Source organism: Accipiter gentilis, chromosome 7 (genome assembly GCF_929443795.1).
Source record: "Accipiter gentilis chromosome 7, bAccGen1.1, whole genome shotgun sequence".
Taxonomy (NCBI): Eukaryota; Metazoa; Chordata; class Aves; order Accipitriformes; family Accipitridae; genus Astur; species Astur gentilis.
Window position 1 is genome coordinate 26630815 of NC_064886.1, and position 24844 is coordinate 26655658.

At 36.2% G+C, this 24844-nt stretch overlaps 1 protein-coding gene across 11 annotated transcripts in view; it reads right to left on the reverse strand.

Moving 5' to 3' along the window:
* Window positions 1–24844, reverse strand: part of CHD9 (chromodomain helicase DNA binding protein 9) — a 101985-nt gene that overhangs the window by 61664 nt on the left and 15477 nt on the right. For 9 of the 11 annotated variants that reach the window (XM_049804422.1, XM_049804426.1, XM_049804424.1 and 6 more), the window contains 2 exons: window positions 22466–22568; window positions 20209–21811 (listed from right to left, as the gene is read on the reverse strand). In XM_049804422.1, coding sequence (XP_049660379.1) covers window positions 20209–21645 — 1437 coding nt within the window. In that variant the 5' untranslated portion in view covers window positions 21646–21811; window positions 22466–22568. Of the gene's footprint in view, window positions 1–19870; window positions 19894–20208; window positions 21812–22465; window positions 22569–24844 lie in introns of those variants that run through there. The other 2 variants (XM_049804420.1, XM_049804431.1) reach the window with 2 other exon arrangements.

A 24844-nucleotide genomic window follows, 5' to 3' on the forward strand; every position in this document is an offset into this window, starting at 1 on the left:
TGCAGACTGAAAACAATTTCTAAAGCTACACAACACCTACAACAAAAAGGACAAAGCCTTTTGCCAAGCCAGAAATACCACCACCACTCCCCACTAAGCAGGGATGCAGATCAAGCGTCCTAAAGGAGCATATCCTTTCACCAACAGCTTACAAACCTATTCCATCTATCAGCATTAAGAAAGAAACCCCTAAACGACAAACGTATAGCAGAAGGTGGAAAGGAGAACCCTGAGGCAGCCACGTAGTTAAAACCTGAAGATTTTATTTGGAAAGCTATGTTTTTACTTTACATGGTTACAAAGATAATCATCCAAATATAACTGAATGTAAACCAATGCAATGTTGTCTTGAGTCTGCTCAGAGAGAGCTCCGGGGTATCTGCTGCTGCTAATAGCTTTGCCAAGCAGCAGCGGAGTGCAATGAACAAGCCTCCTGTCAGTTCCCTGCTGCTCCCAGCAATCCTGTGGGCAGCAGGGAAATTGGCAGGAATCATGTCAAATTCATGCTACTGCTGCTGCCTGCAAAAGCCATTAACAGCAGCAGGTATAGGCCACGCTGCTGTTCACACAGAAGAGCTAGCCCTAAAAAATACTAAAGGTGGAACAGATAAGACAACAGCTATAGACTTCCCCACATATGCCCAGATTCACAGAAGCCAGGGGAGCATCTTCTCAGCAGTATTCAAAAGAATTTGACATGCTGTCTTGCAGGAGGAGAAGGCACACTACGCACGTCTGAATGGTATCTTAAACAAAGTAATGTAAAAGCAAGTAAGTTACCTGACAATATCGAGATACAGAGTCATGACAGCAGTCTTCCCAATAGCTACTTACTACAGCAGTACTCTGCTCAGTAGGCTTTTCATAGACATTTCTCCAGTGTTTTGTTGTGGGTTGCGTAGGACATGCATTTGAAGACCTTCACTGTTGTAACAGTACTTACCACAGGAAAGACATATCACTGCCCTCAACACTTACAGACATTACAGACACTTTTTTTTTTTTCCCCTTGAAGGCTTAACCCCATTTTAATTTGCTCCACAACAAATTGTCTTCACATCCTCTGCATGTCACTACAAAGGAAGCCCCAAGAGGAAGGTAAGTTTAATACAGAAAAAACTTCTGTCTCCTAGGAAAAAACTCCCAAATCCTCCCTTATCTGTTCCGTAAGTAAAACATTGCTTCTACTGTAAGAACACCTTTCTTAGAGTAGGTATGACCATTCATGATAGAGGAGCATTACTTTCAATTCTGTGTGTGCACAGAATCTTTAAGATTAACTCTCTCTCCTGGGTTCCATCCATTCTTAATATATTCTAAGGACTGGTAACGCCTTGCCCTGCAATTTTAATGAGTCACACATTCATGATTTAATTATAAAAAGCACTTTTTTAAAATAATGATTTTCACTTGTGGATCTACTCACCCAAACTCTAGCTACTACTAAGAACTAAATTATGACCCTAACTAGTCTAACAATAGAAAGCTAAGGCTTACATTTGCAATGCCTTGAACAATTCTTTTACTTCTACTGGTAGTAGCACACACCTGCAAGAAGATGCATGCTAAGTACCGTATGCCTTGAAAGCATAACAGGTTCTTGCTAGTCTACCAGGTCCTTAGGAAAATCAAGATGACCTTGACATCAACTGCACTGAAAGCAGCTAAAATTAGCCACCTGGAAACCTGATCTTCATGCATTACCACGCCATCTTTGTCCAAGTTTATTACTAAATAAGGAGTCCCTTTGTTCATGTCAAGTCACCAAAACAGTATCAAAATCACAACCGTAATACCAATAAATTAATCACATAACTAATGATAATCAATAGTTTGCTTTTTTGCCCAAATTAGCTTCTCACTTTTTCACATTATAATCACATCAAAATTTGAAAACTACAATTGCTTTTAAGCTGCTACAGTGAAAAATCTTAAAGGAATATCCATTCATCATTTGAGTTATAAAACTGTATTTAGGAATGCAAATTTGAAAAAAAAAAGAAAAAAAAAAGCATGAGCTCAACGCAGTGACTTCTGAATTCCATTCTAGCACTCTGAACTTTTTTCCTCCAGAACAGTCTGCATGAATAACTCTTGAAGTGATTTTTTTTTTAATGGTGGTTTTATAATCAAAAAGTATATCTATTAAAACAAAAAAAAAAAAATGAGCTCACACCCTTGACAAAGTCAATCTGTAGAAGATACCTTACAATATGTGTGTCACCCACGTGCATGGAGAAAGCAATCTCCTTTGCTGAATAGCAATCCCAACAAAAGAAGCGGTTTTCGTTAGATCATAAAGATTTCCGTGGTTAATTGAGCTACTTCTGCACAACTGATGGGAATATCACCTAAACATGCAACAGGGTTCCTTTTCTCCAGAAAAGTGCCCTTTTCCCCCGCTTCAGAGTTCCTTCAGAAGTGCTTCTTGTTCAACAGTTGCTCCACACAATCTGCTGGGATTGCTCTACAAAGCCAAGAGCACTGGCAAATAAATGAAGATCCAGGGGGTTCTATCATTTTTTCCATTCTCTTTGGTGCATATATGGAACTAAGACAGTCAATGAAGCATTCCAAATTGTGGTTCTTTCTAGTAATACTCTTCCTTCTTTTTCTTGCTTATTATCACTAATGAATGTCTCGGTGTTTACGGGATACAGAATCTCAAGACATACATTTGTGAAACCTAACCCAAATTAAAATAGATGTGTTACAGATAGATTTAAAAAAAAGGAAAAAGATATGGGGCAGGAGGGGAGTTTTACCTTTTCCATCTTCCATATTTGTTACCGGTAGTTTTGATAAATGAATGGCTAGTAACTACAGCTATGTGGCCAGGCAATGGTTTTTATCTGCACAAGCCACTTCAGAACAATAATACCTCAACAAGGCATTTAACACCAAGATTATGACCAAAGTTTAAATTTAAGCAAAAATGAAAACATTAATGTAAAGGTCAGCAACCTTAAACTAGTCATGTTTCCAAGACGAAACATGCACCTTGCTTTGCATGTCACAATCTCTATGTAGGGTATCATTCCTCATCTAAATAGTACAGAACCCAGTAATATCACTGATCATGTCTCACCACTTCTATAGCTAAGATACCATAGTTGTGATTAGTAGCAGCTTCTTAACCAGTAAGCCTCTGACTGACCATATCATTTGTTGGGAGAAAAAGCAAGCCACTGTCCAATGTAACCAGATGCTGCTAACTTGGGCATGCTGCAAAGGCAACATTGGATATTACAGAATGAGTCTACAGCACACATAAGCTTCCATTTGGAAGATTTTGTTTGAAGAGTTTTTTTGGCCTCAGTGCCAAACACAGTTAGATTGTTTTTCTGAATATTTAGTAGGGGTATAAAAACTGTGTGCAACTTTCACTGTAATTCTTAAAGGAGGTACTATGTAATGCAGCATATTAAATTGCCAGGAAATGAAAGAAATTGAAAACTTCATCCTGCTTGTCTGCCAAGCTACTGCATTGGATACGTGTCAGTTTTCAGTGGCTCAGTGTTCTGTGCCCTTCATGTACCCACTTCTCTTTGGTTTGAGTCGGTAATGGTGAACACAGGTATTTGGAAAATGGCATACAGTACCAACAAAACCCACTGCCTCAGCAAAATTTCTCAGGTGCTGTTTTTCACATGCTGAACTAGTAACGCTGAGTACTTGGACTGATCTAAGCCTGACGCAGTGCCTATCTTTTGTTCCACCCATGGGGTGAGTCTCCACTACAAGTACCACTACATTTAACATGAGAAAACTGTGGGTTCTGATATATGAAAAAAAAGCAATTATCATATTCATGTCAACTGGCATTGTGGATGCACAACAGAGTTGAATTACTAGGCTCAGACCAACTTCAGAGTCATGCCATACCTCTACAGATTTTCTAAAGCCTTTAATACCCATCCTAAGGGTCAAAATGTTTTAGTAAAAAAGTTCCAGTACTGTTTCCTTCTTGCACTCTTGACCGATCTTACGTTACAATTTTCACAATTATTTGACTCCTTAAAAACCAGAACTGACTTAACTCAATGGTCTATAAAAGGAAAGTCAGGTTTCAGTTCACTGTTAGAAACAATTCCTGTGCGAGCATCTGGAAATAAATCTGTAAGATACTTTGCCAAACACTTATGGGCAAGAAAATCACACAGATCTTTCTGATTTAAGGACTAGTCATTAGAGTTCAAAACCCCCAGATAAAACCCTACAAATATATTGATCCACTGAAATCTCACGTCATCAAAGACATTCTTAGAAGATACAGTTAAGAGTTAGCTGCTTCTGGAACACACCCCTGTTTTTACACTAAGAAAACTTTCATTTAACAGGTAAAGCCATATAGCTTCTATATCCGTAGGAAGTGGAATGCTGCAAAGGAGCAAAACAGAACAGCTCTCCCCAACTTTTTTTAATGACCTTTTATACTCCAGAAAAAAAACAGTGCAGTTTCGGTTAATTTCTAATCTTTCATGACTGAACAAATGTCAGTTAAACTAATCTCTCACACCGGTAAGTGGTGCTTCAAGAACCTGCTGAGTAACAGTGCTGGAAAAAATCAGAATAAGCTGTTAACTTTGTTCTTTTCTGTAGGAAACCTTGCATTCCCTCACAAGATTAAATTCAGTTTATTTTTGCATTATATTTGAAACCCAAAGTAGGGGGACTCCCTGAACAGATATTAAATGTAAGTATAAAGTGCAGTGAGAGATGCTTAAAATACTTTTTACTATAAAGATCTGAACTTTTCTTTAGATCAAACTACTGAAACACATCTTTTTTTTGAATGCCTCTCTGATTTCAAAAAGGAAGAAAACTTTTATTAAACTCCTGTTCTCTCTTCAAAAAACCCAATACAGTAAAAAGATACTTTATTTCCTAACTTAAAGATTGATAGAGGGGTAAAAAAACCCACATCACAAAAATGGAAGCAAACAGGAAATCGCTAAATGACTTTTGGCTGGAGTAAGTTTGAGGTTTGTTCTCCCTCTCCCCAAGGTAAGGCACCTTTTCAGACATTTCCCTTTGGTTATTTTTTGAGGCTTTGGAAAAAAGAGAAACAATATCCAAATATTTATTATAAAACTGCAAGAACAAGCACCACCAAAAAATTCATATACACCTAGAAATTTAATTATTCTTTAACAGAATGATTCAGTATTCAATCTTTCTAGTTTGCAAACATCAGGTATCTTGAAAATATAACACACAGCAACAAAATGTGCCAAGTATAAGCTTACTGCGGGCAAAATTTTCTAGTCCTCCTGCTACTATCTGCTGAATTTTTAAAAAGCAGATGTAGCAGCAATATGAATAAAGAAGGCAGACAAATGCCAGCATCAGTATTGTGAACCCCATCATTGCTCTTCAGCTGTCTACAGACCTCTGAATGGTAAAGTAGCAAAAAGAGTTCCACAAACAGCAGTGGACTTTTTCCTAATGCTCCTCAATCTAAACCATCCCTATGTCAACTAAAACCCATGCCAGTCTACAAAATGCCACACATTTTGAAATTTAAAATAGCAGTGCAAAGTAGTAGCCCATTTTCCCCCCCAATTACATGCTACATCATTGGACAGATAAGACATCTTCATGTAGTTATCATATTCAAGATTAACCTACTTAAGAATAACATGACATGGATCTAAATTTGTTCACTACAACTTCAAACCTCACTGGCTGTTCCAAGGAAACACATTGTTAATACCTTCACCTGACTGGCCTCTTTCCCAAGTAGCTTAATCAAAAACAAACCAGTAAGATACACTAAATGCCCCATCCCCCCATCCCCCAAGTGACAGAACAGTTGTCCCTCATAAAGCAAAGAACGCTTCTGCCCCTTATTATGCAGACAGTCTTTGATAATCATAATTCTTTGACTAAAGACTTACATGAAAGATTTAACTTTAAAACATTCAGCTAGGTTGTTTTTCAGCTCTCAGGTTACAGTTATACATGCACATTAAACTACAAGTGACAGCTGTTCAATTTTTATGCAGCTTGCTTTAAAAAAAACAAAACAAAACAAAACCCCCCAAAAAACAAAAAACCCACCCCACCCCCCAAACCAAAACAAGGCTATACAACCATGCCATACAAGTTGGTGCATTTATGCTCTCAAGCTCCTAGTAGTTTTGAACCCATTGATCAAATTTAGTCAAATTAGAAGAACAGAAATCTCAGAGATGTCCCTACAACTTACATGAAGCAGACAGATGGGTAAAGAAGAGGTATCTTATTGAGCGAAACGAAACATTAGCTCAATCCTTCTTGGACCTCTGAGAATCCACATAAAACATTACAATTATAGTAACCACAAGCTGCAAAATCCAACCCATTGACACCGCATCATCTACTCATTCTTTCTTTTCTCCCTACTTCCGTATAGATTCTCACCTGACAAAAGAAAACCTGAACAAAAGTCCTACTAAAGCAATGCTAAACCGGCCTTCCTGTTACCTACCTGCTCTTCCCCCTTCCCCAAAGACATTCAAATGCATCAAAACCAAAGAACTGTGGAAATGGTATAGGGACCCATATTTCTTCAGAAGACATTTTGACTAAGTTGACAAAAGATCAGTCTTTTACACCTCCTGATTTGTTATTCTTGTTTTAAATTCATGCTTAGTAGCATCTAACATCACCTTCTAACATCTTCCAACCTCCCCTCCCCTCCCCCTTCCTACCCATGCATCTGAGCCTCTTAAATGTGCACCTGCTGACAGGAGTCTCATGGCAAATTATTACATTATATAGATTATGAAATGGCTGAATAAATACTTTTTAAAAGGCAAATAATAAATACTTTTTAAAAGGCAAATGCTGTGGAGTGTACTTGTCCATTTATGACAATATTTAAACTGTTACTCCTCTGTTGAAATATTAATTTGTCTATGCATAATATCATTCTCTAGGGTTAAATTATGATTGAAAAGGAACTTTTCCATGTATAAATTAAAATGTATTTATTTTGAAGTGTTGAGGAAATTGTGTATTCCCACAAATGCAGAGTTTATCACTCTTCCCTCTTCCAAAAAGCTTAATATAGGAAATTTAAAATTCAGGGTAATATATCCTGAAAAGATTCCACTTACTGTATTTCCATTCTGACTACTCAAGCCTGTTTCAATTCTCTATGCATAATAAAAACCAAACAAAAAAGATATAAGACTGTTGTAATAGTTTCTATTTCTAACCATCAATTTCAGAAACTACTGGTTACTTTGTATTACTTTTTTTCTTTTGCTATTCTAAAGCTACCATCCTGAAAGACAGACAAATTCACAAGTTTGGTTGTCTGAAGTCAGTAAGACAATTCACACACTCAGGTTTAAATGCAGAAACAGATCTTGCAGTATGATGGTCGAAGTAAACGTCTGAAATGTAGTCTCTTTTACTAACACAAAGGAAGTTAGTCTCTAATGGGAAAGATTCTTTCAGAAACTGCCTGTCTGGAAAGGAACAAGATCTATAATAATACAGCAGCATACTTTAAGGCCTTATGAGTCACAAAAGGAAGTTAAGCATTAGCACTTTTCCAAAACTGCAAACATGATCAAAAAGCAAAACAAGGGGCCAAATAAAATCCAAGCTTACATTGGAAATACAGAACATTGGAATTCTGTAATCAGAGTGCTAAGAATTATAAATTCAAATCTGTAACAAAAAAGGTGAAAAAATACCTGTAATGACATCTACTCCGTCCACAAAATAAGGCAAAAGAAAGAAGTGTTGCACAGAGAATATATTGAACTTTTCACTGCAAATTTTATTGCTGTTTTCTTAAAATATGTATTTTTTTATAACAGCTCAAATAAACTCACACTAATCCACTGGAACTCTGTTGCTAACTTCAGGTTAGTACACAAATATTATCAAGTGAAACCATATCAAGCAGATGCAGACTAGGAGTTCAATAATCTAACTTTAAGCATACCAGTTATGAAAGCAGCATACCCAACCTGTATATACAACAGAATGCCAATACTGACCCGAAGCCTCCAAGTGCTATTGTCATCCAGATAGCAAAATAATATCTATCTCAATGACCCGATACAAAAATAAATACAAACTGCAACGCACGCTGTGAAACAAATACTGTGAAAACTAAAGACACAATTGTGTTTAACCATTACAGCTATATGCAGTTGAAAACATACCATACCTATCATTTGCACATATAAAATTACCTCACATTAAAAATTGCAAAGGGGGTAGAAAGAGACCAACTCAATCTAAATAATTAAAATTTTAAAAGCTACATTTTTTTCTACATTACTAGAAAGTCTTTCACACTCGGGGAAACCTAAAACTACTAGAAGCAAGCATGCAGCTTTTTCACCTGCTACTGTAAACTCAGGTTTGAGCTTACTGGGAGAGATCAAGATCTTTTCAACACAGTAGATACAGAGAGAAGATTCTAAATAAAGGTTTTATTTTAGAAGCTCCATAAAGCTTTAAATCGTAAATAGCAGCTGAAATTTTGACTTTTTTTTTTTTTTTTTTTTAGGAAAAAGGAACATTTGGGTAACCTATACATGCCATACAAACTTTATGGCATGAAGTTTAATGTGTTAGGTAGCTTTTATCCAACCTCTTCACTACACACCCAGCAATTTAAAATAACATAGGCACTATTCAGACTTACAGCCTTCAGTAAATTTCCATATTACTTCAAAAGCATTCAGGTATTAGCTACTGTTTTCTTTTCAAGTAGTCTGAAATCAAATAATTTTTGTTTACCTTTAGACAGAATTTATGATTTATGCAAGATGACAAAATCCTTAAAAAAGCTGATTTTTATGTAAAACAACAAAGAATTGGCTGCAAAAGTGTGCATAACAGAAAACAAAATTACAACCCCCCCCCTCCAAATTCAACTGAAATAAGAGCTTTCCATTTTCCCAAGTTGCTACCTGCCCATCCATGTTCTAAACAGCCACCATTTTTGTGTGCCATCAAGAGACTAATTTTCTCATGTTTTTTATTACCAACCAGAGAGGAAGACCAGGAGACAAAACCACACCCAAACTACCTCCAAAAAGAACACCACACAAGGAGCTTTTTATTCACCTTAATCCAAAACACCCAACATCAGGTTCAGCATGCCTATCCCAAGCACACTAAGAAACCAGCAAGGCATACATCGCTTACTTAGCAAGAAAAAGCAACAGGACCTGAACCATAGCTGGTTCTTGTCAAAACTTAATTTCAGTTAAAGTGTTCCTTTTACATGGGAGGAGGAACACTTCTCATGGGAGTGGCCTTGTAAGAAAATATCTTTATAATTAAAAACAAAACCCCTCTCATCCTTACGAAGTTCTACTACTGTCACTGTTTCCTTACGCTCTCCCCCCTTGAAACCTCTCCATTTGTTTTTTGTCCCAGAGTCAGAAGACATTACAGTTGTGAAGGGTTGTAAACTGCAGAACCGTCCATGGTCTATTTTTTGTACTCTTCTACTACTTAAAGGAGTCACTTAACCTACTGAAGTGATGAAAGCAAAGGGCAAGTAGACAAGAACTATGCAGAACTAGCACGAACCTGCCCACCTTTTGTCTCAATGCCTCACTTTTGCAATTACCTACAGAAAGGAAAGCTAGGCTAGGCCAGAGAAACAACCACAGATTAAACAAAACAGAGACAGATTCTCTTCAACAACATGTTTTAACAGCATAGTTTACCAAATTCTACTCAAATTTTGCAGAACATTGAGTGCAATGTTAAAATACAATTCACTTAGAAGGTAAGTCAACCAGCTTATTCAGAGTATGAAGGCTCTTGGAACAACACGCTGCAACTGATCATTGTCTTGGTCAGTACCAAGAAATGATTCTGTGATAATACTGGCAGCCTCCTTTTTATTTTGTTCTGTTTTTTAAAAACATATGCATTTTCACTGCTTGTTCATGGCAGAACAATGAAGTATTGTGAAAGATGACAGATGTGGGAAAAAAAGGTATGATTTGATTTCATATTAATAGGGAAATACTCATCATGAACAATCTTTAAATCAAAACATTGCATATTCAGAAAGGCTAGCATGTAAGATCTCTATTTACAATAATTTCATTCACTAGAAGCAGTTAAGTTTAAAAGTTTACTCAATCTTTGAACATGGCTTTTTTTGTAGTATTCCTCAATACCTAACAGAGTAACCAAAATGGTTTCAATGTTTGTAATTTCAGTGAGACAAAAAAATCAGCACTTAACATACATTAAAATATCCTGACAGAAATTGGGAAAAGTCATTTATCTTCAACATCAACAGCTAGGAAGTCACTAATATCATTAAACCCAGTACTGACTGCACAGCTTATTTCAATTTAAATCAAAGGGGGGCATACTTCTTCCACTTCAATTCAAACCAACTTACATATTTTTTGTTTCAGCTTCAATGAACTACTTTAACAGTTTTCTATGCCACAATCTCCAATACAAAAGTCCTTTAGCATATATGCAAACCTAATGAAACGACTTCTGTTGAATCTAGTTTTCTCAGTTAAATATTCCTCAACAAAATCCTCCCCCCTAAATGAGGAGGAAAACTAGATGTCTACAGAAAAGGAATTTATCAAAAAGAGGCAATGATTTGAAAATAGAGGTCACAAGTCAAAGGATACTACTGGGGACCAACACAATTCAATTTCAGGCAAAGGAAAAAACCCAAAAGCATAAAACCCAAACCGTTTTTTCCCAGAAGTCTCCTAAAAAATTTCTAGAGAAAGAACATAGCATCCAAGAGCTTCACAGGAATTACCATAAAAAACCCAAACCAAAACAGCAGAGAGCATGAAATTTTAGTAGGTATGAAACTGAAAAAGTTGCAAGAGAGGTCTCTAGAAACATAAGATTAACAGTAATTTTTTATCTCAACTGAGTCTGGCTATTGGCAGAAGAGGCAGGACTTGACTCAGTGTAAAGCTCAAGACAAGAGAAATTCTAATCATCTTTAACGGAGTTATAGTCAACAGAAACTGCTATCAACATACAGCAGAATGACAGCCTGGTTAGAGGCCACAGTGTACTGCCAAGGACAGCCTTAAGCACAGCCAGGAGTATGAGCACCTTCATACCTCTGTCCCCAACAATCAAGGCTGGGTCGTCATTTCTGAAAATCTCCTGAAATCAGTCAAAGCCCATACACATTTGCAATTAAACGATATTAAGCCAAAAAGCACACTGGGCTAGCACCATTAAACATGCCTCTTGTGTAGTATCTGGAGTTGATCGGATTTCATAATGCCACACGATTGCAGGTCAAAGAATCCTCCACAGGATGATACAAATAGGAGCTACGACACAGGCACATCAAAGCCAATTCACCTGATCTTTTTAAATTTGTTCTTAATAAACTTAAAGACAGTAAGATACGTGTCTCTGTCATTCATATGTTTCTTAAATTAATTTACCTGCTGTCCCTGTGACAACTTGTGTTCTGTAACAGCTGGTTGCTGCTTAAGACTTGCAAGAACCAAAGTTCCTGCTACAACAAAATTTACACATCAAGCTGAGCCATACCTGTGCCTCATGAGCAGCTGCTACAAAGATTTAGCAAAGAAAAACAACCCAGATGTACTGCATCTTCTAGCACTATTTCTTATCCTTCTGAAGTATAAAAACAAGTACTGTAAGCCATAGCATGTTGCAAGTCACAAAAAGCAAAACAGCTATGTTTTTCTAGTAATTTTGCTTAAAATACTATTAAAGAACTCTCCTTTGATATGTGTGGTACTCAATGAAAAAGATGGTACAGTGAAACAATTGTTTTTAAGATTACTCCAGATCATTTTAAAAACCTATTGGTCAGAACTCTCTGAAACAATGTTTCAAACTATAAGAAAAAACCCAAAATGCTCAGAACCAAAATATTTGCAATGTGTTTTTTAACACTAAAGCCAACTTCTCTTTTCTTTCCAACATATATACTAAAACTAAATTGTGAAGTCGTGAGTATCTCTAAAAAAAGGCCTTCCTATCAATCTGTGAAGCTAGTTCTGGTTTGCAACTCAATACGCTATCGAACAGCATTATGTGTACATATACAATATTCTTACTACCATTGAAATTACTTTCAAACACAGATTAACTCCTGAAAAGGCGGTATGTGAAAGATGGGAACAATTTCATAAGACATAAATTAAAATACTAGCCTTCACAGTAATACATTGAGGGAGCAAAAAACCCAACTAAGTGCAAACACAGGCCAAATAACACCCCCAAAAGAAAACCTGCCACGTTTACGAAAGAAAAATCAATCTCTACTATAAATTACATAGCCTTCAAAAATGTAAGACTTGTCAACTGCTTCTAGCCTAAAGCTACATTCCCAGATTCATTTATCAAACTTATTCAAATCATTGTAAGAATTCTCAGTCTCATCACCCTAGAAATCCACTCACTTGTATTTATTAGCCTTAAAAGTTCCTAAATTGAATCCACTCAACACCTGAAGACAGACGCTATCTTGGAAATCCATGTAACCAGAAACTTGTGCAAATTTTTTTAACCTGATAATGAACAAAAAACCCAATACCTCTCCAGATGTAGGAGGCTGTTAGGTGGACAAAGTGCTGGAAATTATTAGTTGATCTCTATTTAGAATTAACATAACAGCTAAAAGAAACCGTAAAACCCGAGTGCACAAAGGACATGGACATCTGCACAAAACCCACATGAATTCCAAATGTACTTCAGATTCTTTGGCTTCAAAAACATACTACTGGTTAACATCTTCAGAAGTTCTGCTTCTCTTTCAGTAATAATACTTCACTAACACTTTTATAAAGTGTTGATTTTCTACAAAGCGTCTCAAGATGAAGCACTATTCTGGAATTTTTTGAAGAAATGGTATGTTTGAAGCAGTTAAAAAATTCAGACTTTAGATAATAGTGCTAGACAAAGCAGATCAGTGGTTACCAGTGCCCGTGGGTAGTCCCACGACAAGCCCATTTGCACTCTCTGCATTTGAGGCTGCAGTTCCATATACAATTATTTTGCCTCTGCTGCAGACAATTATGCTTTCCACTCCTTCCTCTCTCCCCACCACTGTTTCTATGGTACACAGTTCTGTGCAACTAAGAGGAGAACTGAATCAGGAACTTGTATTCCTGAAAAACACCCTTGACAAAACTAAGACATTTCTCTGCACCTGAATGAGTTTCCCAGTTTGGTTCATAGCACAAATGGTTGCATTAACACAATACAAAGTGGAAGAATAGGAGCTTTTTTCCAGAAACTTTTTTTCTTCTTAAACTAATTATAGTTTAGGCATATATTGGACTACAGCTTTAACAGTCTATAGTATGGGTTGGTGTCTTTAGAAGACAATTTAAGATGGGGTTCGTTTTCTGTTTTCTCTGTAATTAGGTACCACTTCTTCCAGACACTAAGCTTCCACAATTTTATCAGTATTTTCACATTACTGAATTGCTTTATAGTTCTTCAGTGTTAACAAGATATCTGCTTGCAAATAATTATTTAGATTATTCAATCACAGTTATTCTGCAATTTCGTTTAAAAAATAAGATCTATTTTACTTATTTTTGTCAACCTGTGTCACCTTGTTATCTGTAGGATTACTCCTGTAAGTTGACCTAGTCAGAAGCTTCCTTCCTATGCTTGCCATCTGTTAAGTGCTTTTTACAAAAACACTTCTCTTTTGGCACATTTTAAAGACAATTACTGCAGTCATTTAATGAGTGTGCAATTATCTCAGGAAAAATTATATTCTTAAATTATAATAATCATTACGAAGCAAGTACTTCGTTTTAAAGAGGAAACACACACAAAGAATTGGACAGCCTAATTATTTGACAAGTGACAAAGGTTGAGAGAGACTTAAGCAAAGCATTAGTGAAAACAAAAAGAAGAATGATGAAACAATTTAATTCTACCCAACAGAAATGGTAAATACTAACAAACTCATAAAGCCTTTAAAACAGTAAAGCAGATACACTGGCGCATGTTCGCTGTTCTTAAAAGTCCAGCAATTTTTGTCTTTCCTTTACTATACAGCTGTATTTTGAAAGGAAAAACAAGGCAAATGAAAACAGGAGAAATAAAAAAATTATAATAAATACTCATCAGTAAATGTGTTACAAACTAATCTCTCAGACATGTACTTCCTTTCCCCAACCTATGCAATTTGTCATTTTAAAAAAGAAATAAAATGCATATATAAAACTTAGATCAAATACATGCAAAAGGAAATGTTTCATATAAACTATAAATAAAGCTATCAAAATATTGCTATATTCAATGATGAACACATCGTTAGCAAAAAGCCATAGATTAGTAATGAAAACATATTATATACAGCTATAGTTTAAAAAAAAGACTTAGATCATTCCAGGAACTGTACTACTCAAGCTCAGAGACGCTGCCCTACTCCTCTCATTAACATTGTGCATTTGACACAGCTTCGCCACTTTCACTCCCCCCTACTTCTGCAGGCCTTTCTGAAAATAATATAAAGAAAGCAAAAAAAGCTGCAAAATACAGTGCAAAGAAGGGCAGTGGAGGGACTACTTTCATTACTTGTACATATATGATAAACCTGTTAGGTGCTGGGAGATGACAACTGAATTCTGCTGCCTCACTGTGGTAAAGAATTTATTAAGCTCCTACAAGGAAGGTGAAAATTGTTCTTTAAGCACAGAGAACTAAATCCAGAGCATACAACTCCTAGAAATGGTTAAAAGGAAAGTTCAGACAAAGATTTACATTTGTTAATATGATGATGTCACCCATAAAATTAACCATAATTAAAAGAACAAGAAGAATATAAACACAATGGATATGCCTAATGGGAGCTATACTAGCACTATTAAGCATTTTAGGAAAAAGAACAAGGTTTTAGGTTTCTCTTGGTTTTGGGTGGGGTTTTTTAGGGGTGGTGGTGGTGGTTTTTACATTTCAAGATTGCAATATATGATTTTTAATGCCCCCCCCAAACACAAATGCTTACTGGAACAGATGTCTAGATTTCAGTTTTCAGATGATGCAAAGTAGGGGAAACTTTGAGGTGTCTATTTTATTATGCTCAGTCCCACTGAAAACTGTCATCCACTGCCTCACAACTTATATATATCTAACAGCATTGTAATTTTACAATCTTGTATGGTAACAACACTTAGGAGCCATAATCTATAAACTTACTATGCAAAATAGCCAGTCTCTTCTACAAAAAATTTATATATGGTGTGATCAGTTCATTACTTGAAAATATTTCTCATTGCAGGCTCACTTAAACTATACAGAATGTAAGAAATACACTCTAACAAATACTATATCCTTGACTTTTATACATTTTCCATAACTGTATAATATATCAAGTAATTGGCTTGTACCTCCCATAACTTGCCGAGAAAACACATCACTGCTTACTATGTATTTCTCTCATAAAAACTTTACAGTGCAAGATCTCATACAGAAGTAGAACAGCAACCAAGGGCAGAGTAAGAAGTTTACGAGTGGAATAATCCAAGGGATACTTGTCTACAAGGAATTTAGAGTTGATATAGAAGGGAGGCATCTGCTAACGCAGTCAGAGGTGAAAGGCCCATGACTATTCAGGGCTTGCACCTCAGCAGCACATGAGCCTGGACTATGATCAGGTGAAACTTAGTTCCACCTCTGATGATATGCTCATATATGAGGTTATGCCATTCTGATATATACAGATGTCCCAGGGTACAACACCAACCAAGCACTCATCTACAATGTTCAGACTTGCTTTGATAAACTTTCAACAAGGGCAAGACAAATTCTCTCAAAAAAATACAGTGTCATCTGTTGCTATAAAACAAGTGGTCGGAAAGGTGCTTACAAGCATAAAAGCACTTTCATGTTTCAAGTCAGTTTCTACAAAAAAAAGTCAGATGTGAGACACTGGAATTCATGAATATACTGAATTATCAAGATAGGTGCCGAACTTCAAGTCACAAAAGGGAGAAAAAGATTCACCTGATTTAAGAACTAAGACTACTACCTTGTCCTATAGCACTTTTGATTATTAATGGAATATTATTTTCCAGTTTAATCTCAATTATTCTGCTTTCATGTATGTAGCCAGAAGAGATTAAAATGCTTATTACAAAATAACATAAAACTTCTCAGGACAGTTTACACTTCCAGATTATCTTTCTGACCTCCTTTTCTTCTAAACATGCAGAACTGAGTGCTGAAGCCTGTATTATTGTTATCTTTTTTCAACTTATTAAAAGCAAATATTTAGCTTTAGGAAACTCAAAACAGTTTTAAGTAGAGTTAAAAAGATCAGAAGTGTTATATTAGTCAAAGCTGAGGCTACATGAATCTTCAGTGCACTTCTCCACTTTACTGTGCGTTCTCAAACTGATGAAAAATGCATGGTGTAAGATTAAGAGGCACAATTTGTTTACAATTATAATCTAATTACAGCAGGCATAGAAAGTATAATAGCAGCATAAGACATTCTATCTTATTTTTAATTCTGCAGCATTATTACCCTGAACAGATTGTATTATTTTAAAAATTAATTTCTATCAAAAGAATAGCTGTACAAGTAAAAATGTGATGAGTATGCTTGCTTTCAAATAATGAAACAAGTATTTAATGTTCTTTCTTAATTTTAAATAATGTCAGCATAACTATAGTTAAAGATCTTCGGTTGCCCAATGTTGGGTCCATTCCAGTAGCTACAGTTCATTAACTACTTCATAAAATAAAAAGTTTTCCTTTCTGGAAAATACTCAATCATTATCAACCTAAAACTGATGAAAATTAAATCCACTAGTAATTGTTTCCTCAATGTGTACAAAAGCCAGTATGAAACATTGTCTTGTTAAACAATAAACATTTCACCTTAACTATTATACATGAAAATTATCAAAATTTTCCCTTCCCACCTAACTCCTAGCCTAAAGACAACCAGTTTCAGAAAGACCAATATTCCCTCCCCATCCCTTACCCCACTCTTTCTTCTCTCTGGTTAAACTACACACAATTGTAAAAAGCTCAAACAGAAAAAACTCATCTTGAACTTCAAATTATACAAAGTGATCAAAGAATAAAGGTCGGAATTAGAACTAAACCCCCTCTCCGAATTGTAATAAGACAAAAGACAGTCCCAAAACACCTCTTAACTTTAGTAATTCCCATCCTTTTCTATTAATATTCATGTTAAACACACTGCTGATCTGAAGAGGCTTCTACATTATTTGCTTCTGTCACTCCCCCATCAATATATTCCTCACAATAGTTTGACAGCTATCACTTCACAACCAGTTTCTGAAGCAAACATTAAACATCTGTCCAATTAGATAAACTCAAGGTCAGAATCTAATTTATACTATTTATTGCATACTCCAAAATAATAAAAAACAAACCAAGCAGTTTTATAACTAACTGTTTTCTGTCTGTTTCATTTCAGAGTTCCAGGGAAAAAATGTAAAAAGAAAAAAGTTTAAATATCATAAAGTTGCTTTGTTTTCACACCATGACAAAAACCCAAACCAAACCCCCCCAAACGTTAAACACTCTCCACAGGTCTCAGAACTTTCCCTCTATTCCTAGTTACAAAACAAAGCGCTAAAACTGCGAGATTGAAGTAAACCTTAAAATGTTCTGACGTATACTACAGAAAAGTCACAGCACCAGAAAGTTTTATTAGACCTACTTTCCACCGCCTAGCTTATATCCCACATGTTCCTCACAAACGATACTAACCCCTGGATTTCTCGCCACCCCCAGTTTTCCTGGAATCCACTTCCTCTTCACCCTTCACCCCAAGTAGACTCATGGGAGACCAGTAGCCTCAACGCTACTGTTCACAACTCTGGGCTCTGCTGCTCTGCTTGCTGGCAGGGAACTTGGGCGCTGCTCCCTCTGCAGTACCGCACACAGTAATAAGCAGGATCACGTTTTGCTAGTAGCTACTATACCATGTGTCTTTAGGCTACAGATAACTGACAAGAGCAGCTACTTGGGCTATGCCCTCTTCTTCCACCTCCCTGACCTAGAAAATAATAAACATTTATCAAAACCAGATTGTATCTACTGCATCATTCAGTTAATCAAGCTAATCTCAAATACACAGCTGTATATGTGTTCTATTAACATCACACCACAATTTTACAGAAAAAGTTTCAGTAGTAGGAATTGACAATTACACACTTGATAAACATAAGCAGAAATTGTAATGGAGAAGCAATCTACTGAACCAAGACCAAAGATTAAATGTGTTAAGCCCTTATCTCTACACTAATGAAATAAAATTTAAGGGGAGCAAGGGGGAAAGTGTTACATTGCCTCTTTTATAGGCTTGTGTCCTTCTGCAAACTATGCAGAAGCAAGAGTCAGTAATTAAGTTCCTTTCCTTCCCAATAATTTATTTTTCCAGTAAGATACCATTCTATATTCTCAGGTAAAAAGAATATTGGTAGCAAGAATTTAGAGAAGGAATACAGTTACTACAACCTTTTCAGAGCTGCCTGCATGTGTGTATTTGATGTCAGAGTTGCCTCTATTTCAAAATGCACAGATTGAAAATTAGAAAACATTTATATTCCCTCTCCTTTCCCAAATACAACCTAAATTCCTACTGGAATTTAAAATAAAAATACCTACTTTCACTCTTCACATGTACATGGATTTCAACAGACAGTCTCACAATTTTGGAAACCCTAGGTAACCAGCAATGGCAGCTGAGTGTGTGCATTTATCACACAGAAGCTACAGTTCCTTCTGCCAAACTGTCTAATTGAAGAAATTTCAGTCATTCCTGTCAAATCAAATTTGGGCTGGAAGCTACCAAGCAGAGCCAAGCTATGATAATATTAAGGTATTAACTTACACATAATGCAGTCACTGGTACCACTCTTCAAGCATTAACAAGGAAAACTACTAAACTAGTCTCCTAAACCATGGCAATACCTTTAAAGACTGATAAATTTTAAAAGCTGAAAGAATAATTATTTGTGCTTTTGGTTATTAAGTCTCATCTATATTCAAAACATATTTTCTTTTGATTCAGGAACTTTTTTTGAGCTGAAAGGTCTGCAAGAATCTCACATATGCTCAGGTTTCTAGTAGCTGTAATAAAAACATGATTTTGCTGGTTACAGTGTTGTGAAAAATACTTTACTTGCCCTATTTTTTTTGATTTTTAAAGCTTAGCTACTCTCATAAAAGACAAAAGCAATCCAGAAGCACCAGTCTATATTTCAATTTATTGACACTTACATACTTCTTATAAAAGACAAGATGATGATAATGGTCAGCATTAAAAAAAAAAGTGGACTTAGTATCTCAATTAAAGTGAACTTAATATCTCAATTAAAACTATTTGAAAATTCACTACATTACATGTTATGAGCAAGCCCTCATAAGAAACAGGCTGAAGGATTGAAGGACTGTCTTTATGAACTCTTCAATGCTCACACAATTTTTATTTCTCTCAGGTAATCTGAAAATTGCTGTCTGAGAAGTTTGTTTCTCTTGTATACCATTTAAAAAAGTACAATATAATTTTTATACTATCTTGTCATCCATGTGGAGGGCTTTAATACTTGCAGTAGATGTACACATCACTCTAAAACAACTGCAGAGTTTTTTGGTTTAGCCAAAAGTAACAAAATCAAACATAGGCATAGCCTTTTATGTTTCCTATTATTACTAATCACATCAAAAACAAAACCAAAGTTTTTAGTCAATGAGCATGAGCACAGACACCAAGCAAAGGACCGAGTAACAACAAAACCAGTGCAGTTCTCGCAGAGAATCAGCCACACCAGCCTTATTAAACCTCTTAAAAATATGTTATTATAAGTACTTTAAAAGACAATAAGCCATTATATTTGCACCAAAACCATAAACCAACCAATTTTCTCTGCTGTACTTAGGAAATACAAGCAGCAGAAGAACCAGCGTCATGTTCTCTGAATAAATATTTCAGGTCATTTAAATCTTGTTTTCTGCAATGGTAAGAAAACAACAGGAGAAAGCAAGGTCTGCATCAACAGGTTGGGTTTGTTGGTGTTCCCTCCTCCCCCCCCCCCCCCCCAACTAGCTGTTACTCAGACTTCTTCAGGGTCAAATAATAACAGTTTAGAAACTTCAGTTATCATGCTTTGGCACAAGCACCAGTCACTATTATTCATTTCACCAGATCAACCAAATCAAACAGCTCAAACTTCTGCTCCCCAAATCCCTACATACCTGTCCTTGTAAAGTCATACGACTTCTGTCTTGCAGATGCTGATTAGAAACTGAAGAATGCCAAGGATGGATCTGACTTTGAGACTGTGCCCGAACAAGATCAGATGACTGTGTTACTTGCTGTGGGGTTATATGGTGTTCTAGGTCATGCTCTAAAACATGGCTTGTGCTATCCTGAACAAATGCAGAATCATCAAACTGTGGCAGAAGGTCTTCCTGAAGGAGGTCATCCGGGTCAAGTCCTGTAAATGGTTCATTATGAGTCTCAACTTGATGAAGTAAGTTATCATCTAAAGATGTAAAACCGTTGCTTTCAATAGGGTCAGTGAAATGGCTTATCTGAGAAGCAGAACCAGTAGAAGTTGGAAAATTAATATTCACAGGAGAGAGTTTTGAAGTACTAAAGTTGCCCTGAGGATGTGCAGAATGCAACATTTGAAAACTATTTGAATTCAAAGGTGTATTAGGATTCAACATGTGCTCAGTTGTTTCTTGCTTGGTCCCTGTTTGAGATGTAAAGGCATCGCTTCCAGTGAAGTCAGAGATAGAGTGTGTCTGCTGGCTTGTAGAAAGAGCTGTTGTAGACTGAAGAAGGCTGGTAGGAGAAATGTGGTTATTGGAGTAAGAATACGGAGATGAAAATTGTTGGCTATTATTGACAGAACATGGAGTAATAGTTGGGGACTGTCCATCAAAATTTCCTTCTTGATTCCCACAAAAATGTATTGAAGCACTTGCAGTTTGAGAAAACTGTTGAACAGACAGAGGCTGCTGTGAAGTTGATGGATTAGAAACTGGAGGTGGGTGGTTAACACTGACTCTGAGAGAAGTAGATACATTAACTTCCATGAAGTCTTTTGGCTGACTCAGAGCATCTTGCCCTGTGTTGTTTCTGCTTTGTTGCGACCGTAGCGAGGCACACTGATGCTGCGGTTCATTAGCCTGAAATAAGGCAAAGTCATGGTGTGCTACAAAGCTTTTGTTTTGCTGCATAGACTGAGAATGTCCTTGGTGAAAGGGGGACCCATTTTGATTCGAAACAGTTGTGGCAGTTTGATGACCCCACATAGGACTACCATCAGCCACATCTGGAAACATCCCATTAGACTGGTTTTGCGGATGAACTGGTGAACAATTGAATTGAGAGTGTGGTGATAAGACACTGTCAGCTGAGCTATTAAAAGACTGATTTACTGAGTGAAGTTTCAGTGAATCATACTGATTCAGCTGATCAAACTCACTCATCTTTTGTTGATTTTGAGCATCTTGCACATGGTTCAATGAGTCTATGTGCAAAGGTTCAAATTCTGCACCCAAATTCAATTCATCAACAAGTGAAACAGGTCCAGGTTGAACAAAGGCATCATCTGACAAACCTTCTAAGGTCTCACTAAAAAGATTGGCATCATCAAAAAAATCCATCATAGGATCAGTCATCTTGATAGGTCTGTACTGCTTTTTCTCTCAACTCCAAATGGAGTCAATTTTGGCTCTCTGCAGTGAACAGAAACAAATGAGATCCAGCGGTCACCACTTTATCCAAGGCATGCCAACATCCATTAGTGCTTCTGATGAAACATTCGTGTTAAAGTGTTAAAGCACCCTGGGGGCGGGGGAGGGAGAAAAAAAAGAGAAAAATTACTTTCATGACTCTCCTCATAGCTCCTTCCCCTCCCCAATACTTTTATGGATTTTTGATATTTTGTTTGTAATGTTACAGTTTAGTTAAACCACAACTCAAGTTATTTTTGCTTATACTCAATACCCTGTGCAGCATATATCATTTTTGTGCCTTTTGTAATCAACATAATATTTGATGTTTTAAATGTAATGGTTTCATTTTTTTCATTCAGTTTTTTCTATTTTCAATTCCCCTTTGCCATTTTCATTAAAACTACCAAATTGTAACAGAATTGGTTTTTTTTAGTAGTCCGGAATTAAAATTTCTTTCTAGAAGGAAATCATACAATACATAAAACGTGCACAATAATTCTGTATCTATAACCAAGAAACTTGAGAGGTTATAAACCACATTTAAAACCAAAGCTACCTTGACTTCAGTAGGAAAAGCTGAGATACTCTGTTTCTTCTATTCAAGTTGCATTAAGTAAGATTCTGAAAAACTGTATTTTATCTCACTTAAAGACATAAAACTCTTATTTAAAGGAAAGACAAGAGGATTAATACAATGATACAGTCAAAGATAAACACAGGAAAAGAACCACGTTTGGTTCCACAACAGAGTTTACACACTTACCTAGTTTTGAAATACAAGTTGGTTTTCTTTTTTATTTATTCATAGTATCACTGAGTGATCACCAATGAATTAGTTTGCAGTTGGGGGTTTCAGGCAAGAGGAGCTGAAAAGGATGGTTAGTTTAACTTTAGCCTAAAAACTTGCACATTCGTAGCGTAATCAAACAGAATGGGAAATGAATGAAAACGTGTCGAAAATATGTCTCTCTGGTAATTTACCTCCCCAGATAACTACTAAGCCTCTAGAATAGAGGAGCAATCACTTTCAATTACCATCTTCATGGAATAATCATTCCTTCACCCTGTCAACACATATACCCAACTATATAGAAAAAAAGGAAACAGTCACAGCTTTTAATTCCTGACCATACTACTAAAGCTCATCTTCATGCTCTCCTCCTCCATTTCAACTGCAATTCTTCATTAATGAATTCTCCCAAGAATAAAATGAGTATAGAATCCTTCCAGAAATGGACACACTGAAAATCTGAAATATTCTATGATGAACAACGTCCACATTAAACCTATTAAGTACAAAGTAGTCTTTGGCAAAAGACTGATTAAAACCTGTTCTGCTTATTCTCCTAATCTACTGAAAGTGTTGTGACCATAGTCAGAATAAAGCCTAAACTAAATTAATAAACCGTGTTGAGGGTTTGGGTATATAAAACTTCTGGTCTACACAGGAAAAGGGCAGATGGATCTTGTATCACACTGAAAGACACCAAGTGGTGACATCTATCAAGCATGGATTGTTATGAGTGTTAATTACTATGAGTATAGAGAACAAGCATGCTATAAAAAGGGCACAGAGGCTTAGGAAGGTGACAGCTTAGCATAACAAAGTAACCATGGATTCCAGATGATACATGTGGAACTTATTGCTTGAAGTTAGGACTCCCTAAAGTCTCAAGTTAAAGGAAGCACTAACATAAATTAGACCCCATTATCTTCCAACACTTACTAAGTTGTCTGCTTATAATTAAAAGCAACAGAATGATGACTTTCTCAGTATCAAACACCTTCCAAGAGATGATAAGCCAACATCAGGATCCAGGCAGATGACGTGTCACAGTTTTAGGTTTTTGTACCATTTCTAATATAATCATCTCTCATCTTAACAGTATTTCAACTCAAAAGATAAGTCAGGGAAGAGCTATTTTAGCTAAGAGGAGACAAGCAAGTCAGATTAAATACAAGGAAAGAACACAGAACAAATGATCTAATTACAGAAACCCCCATCTGAGGAACGATAGATGGAGATTATGGTAGCCATGTGTAAAACGTCATGTTCCAAGCTAACAAGGACTCTACTGTTAAAACTCAAATTTGAAGCCTGTATCGATAAAAGTTTACATATTGAGACTCAGTATAAATAGCTCAGCAGACTGCATACAGCTCGTTGGTTATGCCCAGAGATAAACTATATTTTACTGTAAGGAAGGCTATTCAGTTTGTGGTAACTTGAAAAAACAGACAAAAAGAGAGATTTCTTCCATCTTTAGCAATATAGATACAATAGGAAGTACATTTTTTAATATTTTTTTTAAAACATACAGTAAGTGACATATGAGCCAGCTACTCTATGGTAATTAACTATAATTAACTACTATACATGCTCTTAACTACATAGTAGCCTAGAACTATTTAACAGGACTAAAACAACCCCATATTGAAAAAACACATACCAGACTATCTCTTCCAGTTTTATTGACTGTGTACCTTTAGAGTAAAAAATGGGAAAAAAGCATGCATAACAGCTAGCATCACTGCAGTTGTGACACTGTAACTCTGAGCTTGCCTCAGATACTTGCTTCTTTGCTCAAAACCCAAGAAACACTTTTCATCTTAGGTTTTCCTACTTTCTTTCAGCATAAGGAAAAAGGAGGAAATAACGAGGAAATAATACTCTCTTATTAAAATGAAAGGCTTTATGAAACAGTAAGTCTTAGTAGGTATAAAAAGGAAACATAACCTGAAGATGTCAACTTCACTTCAAGGATCCAAATAAGATGGATAGCACAAACGAACTTCCAAACTGAGAAATCTGAAGGCTAGATACATGAGAAACCTCTACAGGCTAATTAGACCAACATAAATTTATTATGAAGAAAGCTTCTCTGTAAAGAGGAGATCACAAAGTGAAAAAACAAAACCCAACCCAAGCCTTTTTTGGAAAGGATACTACTGTAGATAGCCTGAACACAACTCTGTTGCAAAGACACCTTGGGTTTTGACCAGAGAAGTACTTTTACCCTTAGCCTTTTTCTTCAGCGTCTACAAAATCCATCACATTTTTTTCAGCCCAAAGAAAACCATAACTTGGAAATTCAAGGGTATTTGATTTGGAGAAACTAGCCTTTCACACAGTCATCTCCAA